Here is a 12,878-nt window from a genome sequence, read left to right on the forward strand (position 1 = left end):
TTAAAAGCGTATTCTTGTTCTGAGCTATCTCTGGATTGGAAGCTTAAAGGAATCACTTACAAATCTAATTCTTAAATGTTATTTGTTGGAAATTGAAGAATGGGCCTTCAGTGGCTAATCACAATAAAGAACTGCTGGCAATTATTTTAATTCAATTTTAAGGTTTATTGGCACAGTAAGGAAACATGTTTCCCTGTACAATGAAATTCTTCCTTTACTGTACACAGAATGCCTTAGAGAAAAGATAAGGAAACTGTATTCATCCTAAGGGAAATAGTTGTCAAGAGGCTGCAATACAAAGTTGAAAATATGCACAAATAAAGATATATATAAATAGATGTATGTGTATATGTGTATATATATACACTCACCGGCCACTTTATTAGGTACCCCATGCTAGTAACGGGTTGGACCCCTTTGCCTTCAGAACTGCTCAATTCTTCGTGGCATAGATTCAACAAGGTGCTGGAAGCATTCCTCAGGGAGTTTGGTCCATTGACATGATGGCATCACACAGTTGCCGCAGATTGTCGGCTGCACATCCATGATGCGAATCTCCCGTTCCACCACTTCCCAAAGATGCTCTATTGGATTGAGATCTGGTGACTGTGGAGGCCATTTGAGTACAGCGAACTCATTGTCATGTTCAAGAAACCAGTCTGTGATGATTCCAGCTTATGAACATGGCGCATTATCCTGCTGAAAGTAGCCATCAGAAGTTGGGTACATTATGGTCATAAAGGGATGGACATGGTCAGCAACAATACTCAGGTAGGCTGTGGCGTTGCAACGATGCTCAATTGGTACCAAGGGGCCCAAAGAGTGCCAAGAAAATATTCCCCACACCATGACACCACCACCACCAGCCTGAACCGTTGATACAAGGCAGGATGGATCCATGCTTTCATGTTGTAGACGCCAAATTCTGACCCTACCATGACTGTCGCAGCAGAAATCGAGACTCATCAGACCAGGCAACGTTTTTCCAATCTTATATGTCCAATTTCGATGAGCTGTGCAAATTGTAGTCTCAGTTTCCTGTTCTTAGCTGAAGGAGTGGCACCCGATGTGGTCTTGCTGCCGTAGCCCATCTGCCTAAAGTTCGACGTACTGTGCGTTCAGAGATGCTCTTCTGCCACCTGTTGGAACGGGTGGTTATTGAGTCACTGTTGCCCTTCTATCAGCTCGAACCGTCTGGCCATTCCTCTGACCTCTGGCATCAACAAGGCATTTCCGCCCACAGAACTGCCGCTCACTGGATGTTTTTTCTTTTTCGGACCTCTCTGTAAACCCTAGATGGTTGTGCGTGAAAATCCCAGTAGATTAGCAGTTTCTGAAATACTCAGACCAGCCCTTCTGCACCAACAATCATGCCACGTTCAAAGTCACTCAAATCACCTTTTCCCATACTGATGCTCGGTTTGAACTGCAGGAGATTCTCTTGACCATGTCTACATGCCTAAATGCACTGAGTTGCCGCCATGTGATTGGCTGTTAGAAATTAAGTGTTAACGAGCAGTTGGACAGGTGTACCTATAAGTGGTCCGGTGAGTGTATATATATATATATATATATATATATATATATATAAATAAACATACACAATGCCTGAAACGATAAGGTGCAAATCCAATTTAAAGAATAAAAATTATAGAAACTAAAGAAACAATAGCCCACTCACTTTCGATTTGCTCACTTTAAATGAAATGTGAATCACATACAGACAAGTTATCTTATTCCTGATAAATAAAGGATATAGCTAGTGTCATATATTTAAAGACAAACTTGACAAATATTCCATTCTTATAGGTCAAAATATGAATGATAATCTGTCAGTTCTGTTGTATCATATAGAAAAGTAGCACAAAATAAATAATCCAATTTTTGAAGAAGGCCTGAGGGCTTAAATGTCATCTAAATAAACTAAAGAAATGCATATTGAGCCAGAGTTTTGCTAAACTTTTTTCTCACATTTAAGTTTGTTGTATCACACACCCGACAGAAGTCAACCCTGGATCTAAATAAGCCATTCTAACGAGAACCTTCAAAGATTGTTTTTATAATTTTTATTTCAGATTCTGACTATGATGTTGATGATGCCTTATCATCACATCAAATGCTCAACAAATGTAGAAACAGTAGTTTAAGTATCGGTACCAGCCCAGCATTGCATTTTTCTTTTTGCTCTCAAGTTCACCATTGATGACTATTTTAATTAAGATGAATAGGAGCCACATCCATAAAAAACACAATTGTTAAGAGTTCCACTCTACCATCAGATTGGACTCACAGTTCTGTGTTGTCTACTGTAAAGTGATAATTATCTTCTTCAACCTATTGTTATTAGCAGCGTGCAGCTAACCATTGTTTAAACTTACTTTAAACTTTAGTCGAGTACCTAGAAAGACACCAGATAAGTCGGGCTAAATTGCAGAAAAATGTGTTTAAAATCTTTCTTGAGATATTCTTGTTTGATGCAACACTGCAGTCATGGGAAAAATTGCTTTGGAAGAAACACAAACAGATGATCAGACTAGTTTAAACAAACCCGATGGTCAGAGTTATCTGGAAGATCAAACAAAATTGAGTTATTTCCCACACCCAAGTAGTAAGTAACATCCATCTCAATTTGCAGACAAAACATTGAGGGTAAACACTTTCCCTGTGGAATAAGGCATCGGTATCTCATAACAGAGAGATTATATCATAGAAATAAAATTGTATTTAGGTTCCCTCACTTTCAGTTGCACCTCTAAATTAAATGTTTTAAATAAAATGGCTTCAGTGTTGTTTATAACCTGTCTGAAAGTTGATCCAAGTTGTAATTAAAAGGAACTATCCTTTTAGTGTTTAATTCACTGTAAGCATGTGAAGCAGTTTTTGTTGTTGTTGCATGGAACCCTTCAACATCAACACAAAGGCCTTACGGCACAAAACCGAAACAAAAAATAGACTATACTGTCAGAGATTCGAATTTATTTATTTTCTCACTAGAGAGAAACTCCAGGCCGTCATGCGTTACATAAACATTTCTAGTTCTAGTCTCTTTCTAGTTTCTAGTAACCACAACGGAGCAGGCTTCCTGTGTCAGTGGGAAACTCCATGCAGTCATTATGCACCTTTTCAACCCCTGTGTTTTTCTATTCATTACTCTCTGAGACTGGTCGTTCAGTTGGTTTCGCCACACCTTAATAACCTTATTCTCTCCGTCGATTAAGCCCTTAAGACATTGAAATGTAGGAACATATTCCTGATGTTTGCTCTACATTTCACATGATATACTGTACATGTCACCCAAAACCTGTAAAAGTCATCTGCTGTTTATTTCAATCACACAGTGGAGAATTAAGGGCGTTAACAAAAGGAGTGCTACACAAACTTGCTAAAATACTGTATGAATGAAGACACTTTCATTCAGCTTCCCCTTTCATTGGAACATGGAAACCCCATTCAGCTATAAAGAATACCCATGACTGCTTCAGTACACGTCGCTGATTCATCACAGAGAGTCACAGCTCAGTGTGTAATGCTAATAACCTTTAAATGTCAAGGTTGTTTAAAGTTCCCCGAACTCTCTGCAAATTTTAGCTCTGGCTAATGGAACCTTATTATGAAAAGGAGGACTGTAATTATGAATAGTTTAACTGCCCCCAACCAGCTGATTTTTAATGTTTTAAAGCTGACAATGTTATTGATTATTTGTGAAACTTAAACATTAGACTTTAGCTGTCTGTTTGGAACAATTTAAGTAGAAAAACACGTAGGCTTAGTAGCTTTCTATGATTCAGTGAACAGCAACAAAACACCGTACAATGGTTCAACCAGGCTGACAATTGAAAGAGCAGAAAGAGAAACCGTTGAATAAGAGTAGAATAAAATCAGTAGTCATTGGTGAAAGAAACTGGACATCTATAACAAGCTGGAATAACAGGCAACATGTTGCTTTTGCAAAGCTCTTCTTCAAACTTTGCAATATAAGTAGAAGGGTAGTCTAGAGTTAGCACTAATACATATGGACTGACAAATTACAGTTCACAACTGTTCATTCTAACCACTGAGTAGATTTCAGCTTCCCAACATGTCTAGAGCCACCATTGTGGTTCAGTAGCGTCATGTACACTTTTCTGGACTGGAAAATGAATTAAAAATGGAAGGTTTTCCCCACGGTGGGGGATAGATTTAATATAAATTGTAATAATTTAATTGTAATTTTTTTTTAAAAGGCCAAAAAATAGCAAATGCACCTGCGCCCGTCTTTGCCCCCTTGGCATGCTGGTCTCACAGGGAGGTGTGTTAAGGTGAATTATTGGAAGCGGCGCAAAGGTATTTGTGTTTCAGATCCTGTTAAGGGATCACATTTCATATAAACACGTAAGTCACTTCTCCAGTTACTGCTCTTTTTGCTTGGTTAAGCATTGTTGATCTACTCTGCCAATGAAACCACTAACCCTGGCCTGGCATGTCCAGGATGTTCAACCCATTAAGCTATTGATTTGCTGCAGATTAATTTTGGCTCCAGACAACCTAATGAGCGGACAAAAGCCAAACATAAACACAAAAGTTTGCAAACTGTTTGGCGTGTGGTGAGATGTTAATTACTTTCCCCCAGCCAGACGTGTGTGTGTGTGTGTGTGTGTGTGTGTGTGTGTGTGTGTGTGTGTGTGTGTGTGTGTGTGTGTGTGTGTGTGTGTGTGTGTGTGTGTGTGTGTGTGTGTGTGTGTGTGTGTGTGTGTGTGTGTGTGTGTGTGTGTGTGTGTGTGTGTGTGTGTGTGTGTGTGTGCGCGCGCCTGCGTGTAGCATGACAATGCAAACTGTCGCAAATGTGCTATTATGGTCAGAGTACTGCCATGAAGGAACTGCCAGGTCTTCACTACCAGCTGTGGAGTAAGTTCAGTCTATAACAACTACTGATATTTAGTTTGTAAAATTAAGTTTGCTAATTAAACTTAATGTTACTTCAGGTTTGTTGGTTTCAGAGATTCACCCTGAAGGTCTGGGTATTTTGGAGCTGCCAAATATGTGACAGTGACTCTCAACTGGCAGATTGTGGCTCCCATCTTTTAAACAACGAAGCTGAGAGTATGCTCCCAATTATTAGGGAATTACTGGTTTAACTGGCTTTTACTGGTTGGGTGACCTCAGAATTGCATCTCTGCTTTCTGCCAATGTTGTGGTGTTCTTGCTTCATTGGACCGAGACCTCCGGCACGCACTGTGGCGGTTGAGGGTGAAGTGGCTGGGATGGGGGTCGGCACCTCTGCTTCTGAGTTCATGGTACTTTCCCTGATAATGGTGGATTGCTCCCTGCTGGTTAGGACTGCATTGCTGCCACAAGTGAAGTAGTTTAATTGTGTTGGGGTCTGTCTTTTCATAAGGTGATAGTGAGGTGTGTGAGATTGACAGGCTGGATCGGTGCACATCTGTGGTTTTGGCTGTGTTGAACCAGACTGTCCTGGTAAAAAGACCTTTGTCTGAAGGTAAAGCTCTCCATTTACTAGTCTATTCCTTTCCACACCTCTGACCAGTAGCTCAGGGAATGAGATCATGGACACACGTGACTAAAATGTTTTCTTTACCGGCTGTTTTGAAGTTTACCTTCAGTTAGGTGATCATGGATTCTGACATCTTATTAAATCAGATCAGTGCAGCAAAGTAAAAACACTGTACTGTGGCAGCTGCAAGAACTAACACTGTCCATTAACACACTGTCCAATACAGAATATTACATAAACAGTTGAAGACAACTCAGCCATTCAAGCTTTGGCAATTTAGAAAAGGAAAATTTAAAATGCAGAGTGGATATATTTGTGTACAAATTGACAATCTGGTTGGTGGCTGGAGGAAAAGCCAATTCTATTTTATTTATATTGTAAATCATATCACAAGGTATCTCAGGACACTTTACAGATAGAGTAGGTCTAGACCACATTCTATAATTTAAAGAGACCCAACAGGTGGTTAAAAAGGGCCCATCCAGCTGACAAAAGCATTAATCAACAGTTGTTGCAATACACACTGTGCACTGTCAACTGATTGTTGGATTCACTGACATGTGCAGTGTGCCTAATTATTAACTTTATTTACAGAATTGATAGTCTGATCAAATTAAGTGATCATTGAAGCACCTTTTGAGGTTGATCAGGATCAATCGGCATTGGGGCTTAAACCACATTTATATGGTATGGGTGTAACTTCTTACTTCTAGTGCCAAAAATATGCACAAAATATGTTTCATTTTCATGTCTAAGCTCTCCCTAAAAACGTGTCAAAATTCCCAAATAGGGCAACAAATATGTCATCTGTCATCTCTATAAAAATCCCAATTTTCATAGAAATAAAGTTCAGTTTTGCGCTTCTCTTACTGAAAGATGTGACATCTGATTGATGTGATAGACAGATGTGATTCATTTTATATCCTCTTCGTGGATATTTAAAAAAACATCAGAAATAGATACATGTATTTTATTAGAAGTCTGGGAGTTGATGTGCTATTGCATTTTTATTTATTGTGGAACAAACTGGATGTATGTACTGTATGTACTAACTAAAGTCAAACTTTGCAGAGTAGCTACGCTGGTCTGTGTGTACATTCTCCAGGATTTTAAATAGTTATCTACTGCACAAAGACAATGAGTTGGTAATTGACAAGTACACTGGCCTTAAGCAGTCGCTACACATTGCACATGTACCGTGCCTAAACAAAAACATCCTACTCTATTAAAATCATTACCCTTTGTCACATTGCACCCTGGAATTTTAAACAAATTAAATATCCATTTTTCCTCAATACCCAATAGTTATCAAAATGAAATTATTGAGATGCCTGGTTTGGACAGGTAATCAGCCCCTTAAAATGCTCATGTGGTAAATGTTTTCTTGCTGATGGATAGGCGGAAACTGACTGTCTTTGAAGTTGTGTTTTTTTGGGATCTCACACCTTTGGACACAACTACAGTGACTTCATATACGTCTTCACTTTCAGAGGATTGATCCTTTTCACTTAATCTGTCAAAGTCCATGTTTGTCTTCTGTTGTATTTTAGGAGAAGTTAATCATTCCTTTCTGTAAAGTATTCTGTTTTATGTATTTCAGGTTTACAAAGAATTTAAAGGCCTTCTACTTTGTACATCCTACATTTCGCTCTAAGGTAAGAGTACGTCTTGTCATGTATTGATATTTGCTTTGTCAACAGAGTTTACTGAATATTCAGGCCTAGATAATCATATCACCATTTACATTCCTGTTACCAAGTACCATGAATAATTAATGGAAGTATTAGTAGGAAAAGTAGAATTGCTGGTCATACGAGTTATAGAAGCGTTATTGTTGTTCTGCCTATTGCATTGTCATTCATATATTTCACCTGAATAAATCACTGTATGTTTGGGCTTATAAAGGCAACATTATTTATTATATTCATTTTTTCCTGTTCAATGAGATATTTCCCACCTTTAAAAACCAAATTTGATCAGTTTAGTCAACCTTAAAACAATTTTAATTTGTTTGATTTTTAATGTAATATTATTTTAATAGACTTGGTTCGCAGTGTTTTACTAGTTGTGTACTATATAATCTGCCTCGATGCATTACAGTTTGTGTATTGTGCTATTGCAATCAGCCCCGCAAAATTTGTCCACTGCAGCAACACAATCATTTAAAATGGCTCGGTGGTTGTGGGGGAATTTCGGGAGACACCATGTTGTGGTATGATGAGACTAATAGAAAGCTAAGACAACATCTGGTCAGCCATAGGTCACAGGTCAGGGGACGAGAATATTCGGCCTGTCTCTGGCCGGGTTTAGCATCTGTGTTCAGGCGACTGCAATATGTTTGTTTACCTTAAAGGTTCAGCAAAACGCCTCCAACAGAGTTCAGTTAAACCTGAAGGAGGACAGGAACTTCAGATAGTTGGGACGGCACTGCACCCAGATGCAAAATAAAAGACTTCTGAATATTTTTTTAAATATTAAAATAACATTTCTAGAGAATTGTGCAGGATTGGCGGAGATATACACTCTCTGGGTGCTTCCTGGATTAGCTCTTTCTTTCCTGTTTACTGGAATTGCAACACTTTTTGCTCCATTTACCAAACGTCTCCTTCGGGATAATTAAAGGTTCATTACACTTATTGTCGTAATGTTGTTTGCGTAAGAAAGTTGTGTTGAGTTTTGTGTTTGTTGGTTATGGCAAGCTTATTATCCTGGTAAATCAACATCAAATGCCATCTGTAACCGATGAAGTGTCCTTTTCTTATTTCCTCTCTCTTTCTTCTTTTCCCCCTGCTCATCTCAGGTCTCAACGTGGTTCTTCACCACCTTCAGTGTGTCTCGAATGAAGGACAAGGTTCGCTACCTGGACAACCTGCAGCAGCTCTTCACCTGCATCAAACCTGAGCAGATCGATATTCCTCCATTTGTTCTGGAGTATGACGCACGGGTAAGCAGCAGAACCCACACAAATACACTTGTATATAAACAGTACATGATAGAGATGAATCTACAATGCACACAGACGCACACGGATATGTTATTGGCATATCCTCTAAGAACCACCTCACTCTATTCTGAGACTGCATAGTCTATAAAACTTTATAAAATCCATAAAGTTCTCATTTTGGACATGCAAGTTGCTTACCTGACATACAATACATTGGTATGGCATTACCTGGAAGAAGGGGTTGGACTGGTTTTCCAGTTACAGTACATACCCTATAGCCCAGCACCCCCCAGCTTATTGTGTTTTCAATGGAAACCTAACCCCTCACAGATTTCCACGTTCTCACGTGCCAAATCTAAACACGGAAACTAATTATTCCAAGCATTATTCATCGGCTTTTTTGAAGGTAGAAAAGCAAAGCAGGGAGGACATGAGGAAAAAAATGCCTGAAGTAACAATCGGCTAACGACTTGTTTACTGTGTGTATGTGTGTTTGTGTGCATTATCAGAAATGACACGTGTAAATCAGGTAGCCGTCAAACTCAATTAAAAGAGGGTGCAGGGTGCTCTACGTTGAGTTCCCTTTGAATTGGATGGATCTAACTTGAAGACAATTGGATGAAGTCATTGGTATCAGTAGCTTTAATTTAACAAGGCTGTGGTGCTGTAAGAAGACTGATGTAACTCACACTTAGTCACAAAAGATTTTAAGTTTTATCTTGTCCTCTGACCATGTGAAAGAGTTGCAGTGTGACTGTTTTGAATTTAAGATTTTAAGAAGCTGTTTAAAATGGAATGTGTCACATTGGGTAGTTTGCTGGGTAGCCCTCTGCTGGGCTAAATTACGGTGCTTGTGGCGGAATAGATCAGAGCAGAGTAGAGAGAGTGATAGAGGTAGTGATTCCTAGTGTTGACTAAAAATGAAGCCTTTCAGGAGACATTTGGACTTTTGTTCCAAACAAATAAATTCAATTTCAAATTATACTATTCAGATTCAGTTTTTCAATGCAATGATTCAAATTAAACACCATTTCAAATTATGTGATTTCAAATTCAGTTTTTCAATGCAATTATTCAAGTTTAACAATTCAACTTCAAATATAAATGATTCAAATTTAGTTTCTGATGGCACATATTTCAGTCCATACCAGAGAAGAGACAGATATTTCCCTTAATTGATAGACTTAACCCAGAGCTAAAAGAGAGAGAATATAGGCTCTTATGATCACAAGCTTTATGATATTGTTGCTCCATATCTGATTGATGTGTAAATATGTTAAATAAAATTAAACGCTGATGATATAACTATGTTGTGTTCACAGCTAATTTCAGCTGCTCCCAAGTAGCCAAACAATCTGTTATTTGATAGTTAGAGTAAAGCTTCTTAGTTTAGAGCTTACACCAGCCGTTCATTACAAACAAACATGCACACTCAGTCCCAAGGTAATTCACAACGATATAATACTCCACCAGTAAACTGATAAGCAACATGAGATAATAACAGGTGAGCTTGAGTTACCTCTGACCTCAGCTAATTGTTGCATGCATAGGAAAGAGAAAGATCTCCTATTCAAAAAGGTACAAAATGTTCAAAGATAATGTTTCATGAAAAGGAAAAAACAAGCCCCTTTTCCACCTCTTGTTTTGTCAGAATAATTTGTAACACAATCAGGTTGTCACGGTTGCAGCAAAAGAGACGAAATCAAGGGAGGGGAAGTAATTATGCAGACAGGGGACATTAGGGGACATTATTGTGTTAATTACCCAGGGAGCCACTTGCCACTGTTGCAACAATCACTGCAAGCCAGAATAAGGAGAGGTGTTTTCTCATATTTAGGATGTGTTTGACCTAAATGTATATTCTCCAGTTGTTAGTTGAGTGCAGCTCATTCACTCTCCTTTAGAGTCAACCACCACAAAAAAACTTGATCAACCTATTAGGACTTATTACGTCACTGCTGTGACATTTTTGTTACCAACTGGCCCAGAGAGGGGCTGTGTTCTTTCTAAATTGACATATGTGCTGTTCATTTTTCTTAAACCGTTGATTGTGGTACCCAGTGGTGGAGGCAATATTTACATCTTTTACTTAGCAAAAACGTAGCATTACCGCGAAAATACTCCACAAGTAATAGTCCTGCTTTAAAGTTCTCATTGTGCAGTAAAAGGTCCCCTGTTAGCATTTCTGGATTAATATTCATTCTGTATTAATGTTGCATGTAACTGCTGTAGACGTTTAACATTGTACTAAATTGAACTCCTTTATATACTGTTGGGTTGTTTAATCTACAGCAATTCATCATAATCTATTAGATCATCATATGTTTGTAGCACTGCTGTCCTTTTTTAGAACCACATATCTCTAAAAAGTCAAATGTTTATGTTGTCAGGAAAAACAGCCCTTTTTTCAGCTTCGTAACGATGCATTTTCCAGCTGATCCGAGAGGCTTTTTAAAGACTTTATTCAGCTTAAGAAGGAGGAGAATTTTCTCAACACCTCCTTCAGTTCATTACAAACATTTGACATCAGCACATCTGGACATGCATGATTTTCACTGGAATGGGAGGGGATGAAAAAGTTATCTGAAAAGTAACTAAAGCTGTTAGACAAATTTAGTTTCCTCTGAGATGTAGTGGAGAATAAGAATAAGTAATGATCATTATTTATCTTTATTAATATGGAAATCTGATAAACTATATTTATGTATTTTTTATTTTATCTATGGTAGTAACAACTATTCTTCCTGAGGTCCACAATTATTGTATAAAATGCACTCACTCTGACATCTCTCCATTTAGTGCGTGGTTAGGTACTGAGCATGTGTGTGTAATAACAACGGAGTGTAAATTGTAATTTCCCCTTGTGAGACAAAATAATCTTAATCTTAATAAAACAGTAGAACACATTAACATAATATAGTATAATACAGTATGGAATATGAGATATAGTACAAGGTGAAATGCAGTATAGTATAACAAATCCAACTTAATATGATGTACCACTTCTGGCTCATGTGATCTGTTTCAACCTCAACTTTTCTTCTCCTCCATCCCAGTTGAATAGACCGTACCATCCCTCCCAGTCCTCCAGTCTGTGACAGGAGACCAATCGGACCTCCCAGCCGGGGTGACGACGTGGTGTCAGCCTGTCAAGTGGCAGCCATTTATGGACATTGTGTTGCCCGTGCGGTCTGAACTCCTAACCTCCTCTTAAGGCTCTGGAACGTCATCGTGGGGAAACTCTCCTTTTGTTCTGTCCCGGCCAAATGGACTAAAATTAACAGTCGCAGCCCACATTTAGCAGCATGTGGCCTGGTGAGCGGTCGTTCTCTCTCACCACAGACTATTTGTGGATCTGGTAATGGTTTCTGGATCATGCCTTACTCCAACATTTCTTATTCAGCAGTTTCCTCAAAGATCCGTAAAGATGAAGTTTTGAGTCGAGCCCGACAAACGTTTTCCATCATGCGGTCGAATAGGACGTCCTCGCCCATGTCTCCGAATATCGTCAGACTTTTCAAATGCTGGAGTATAATGAAGTCTGTCTGGATTTCCACACCGTCTCATTCTGTATTGTACCATGCTAGACAGAAGTAAAGACTAAGCTGGAAACTCCCAGCCAGTACGTTGTAATAACCTCTTGCGGTCACAATCTGGAAACCCCAGGGGAGAAAAGACATGTTGTCTATGTTAGGTAAGCTAGCTATCATATAACATTTACTTTACCACAAAGTTACGTTTATCGATTAAGCAACTTAAAGGAATATTTCTACATTTTGAAAAATATGCATATTTGCTTTCTTTGGCAAGGGCTTGAATGTAACGCACGTTCATTTATATGTAAAAGTCCTGCATTCTAGCTTTAATTTAAAAAACGTAATACAGTAATCGATAATGAATATAGTCATTTGTTTCAGCTCTTATCACAAGGCTGTCAGTCAAAAGGTTCTCTTCTATGGCGGTGCCTGTGTAAGAACACCTAGCTGTTGTTAAATCAGCCACCTTGTGAAGCTGAAGGTCCTGTCTGTCTGCAGTTGTATTTTACAGTTCACGACAGCGTTTCTCCACCTGGAGGTCAGGAGATGATTTATAGGATTACACACAATATTCTCCCACCGCACTTAATTTTTGTCTCATGTTTTTGCTTCCAAAGTGTTCTACAATGATACATTTAGTCCTGTGAGCTGCTGGCTTATTTTCAGCTGCTCTGCTTCCTCCAGGACTCCCTCTTTGGTTGAGTTGTTGCTGTTTCAGTCATGGAAAGGATTCACTTTGTTATAAGGGTATATCATCCAAAAAACTATGAATACTGCTGTTTTTATAACCATTCTCACTGTTGCATGGTAAAAGAAAGTAAAATTAGCTGATTTTTCTCCTCCTGTTGTCAATGGCACTCAACATTTGTTTTTCTCTGTTCGTTAAAATGAGCATTTTTCCTTTTTT

General features: G+C 38.6%; 1 protein-coding gene across 1 annotated transcript in view; it reads left to right on the forward strand.

The window, feature by feature from the left end:
* Positions 1 to 12,721, forward strand: part of gdap2 (ganglioside induced differentiation associated protein 2) — a 31,110-nt gene extending 18,389 nt beyond the window's left edge. Inside the window, exons 12-14 of the mRNA XM_032516222.1 lie at positions 7,092 to 7,146; positions 8,292 to 8,435; positions 11,492 to 12,721. Of these exons, the coding sequence (XP_032372113.1) occupies positions 7,092 to 7,146; positions 8,292 to 8,435; positions 11,492 to 11,533 (241 nt within the window). The 3' untranslated portion in view covers positions 11,534 to 12,721. The remainder of the gene's footprint in view (positions 1 to 7,091; positions 7,147 to 8,291; positions 8,436 to 11,491) is intronic.
* Positions 12,722 to 12,878: the final 157 nt, after the last annotated feature.

Source organism: Etheostoma spectabile, chromosome 5 (assembly GCF_008692095.1).
Source record: "Etheostoma spectabile isolate EspeVRDwgs_2016 chromosome 5, UIUC_Espe_1.0, whole genome shotgun sequence".
Lineage (NCBI taxonomy): Eukaryota > Metazoa > Chordata > Actinopteri > Perciformes > Percidae > Etheostoma > Etheostoma spectabile.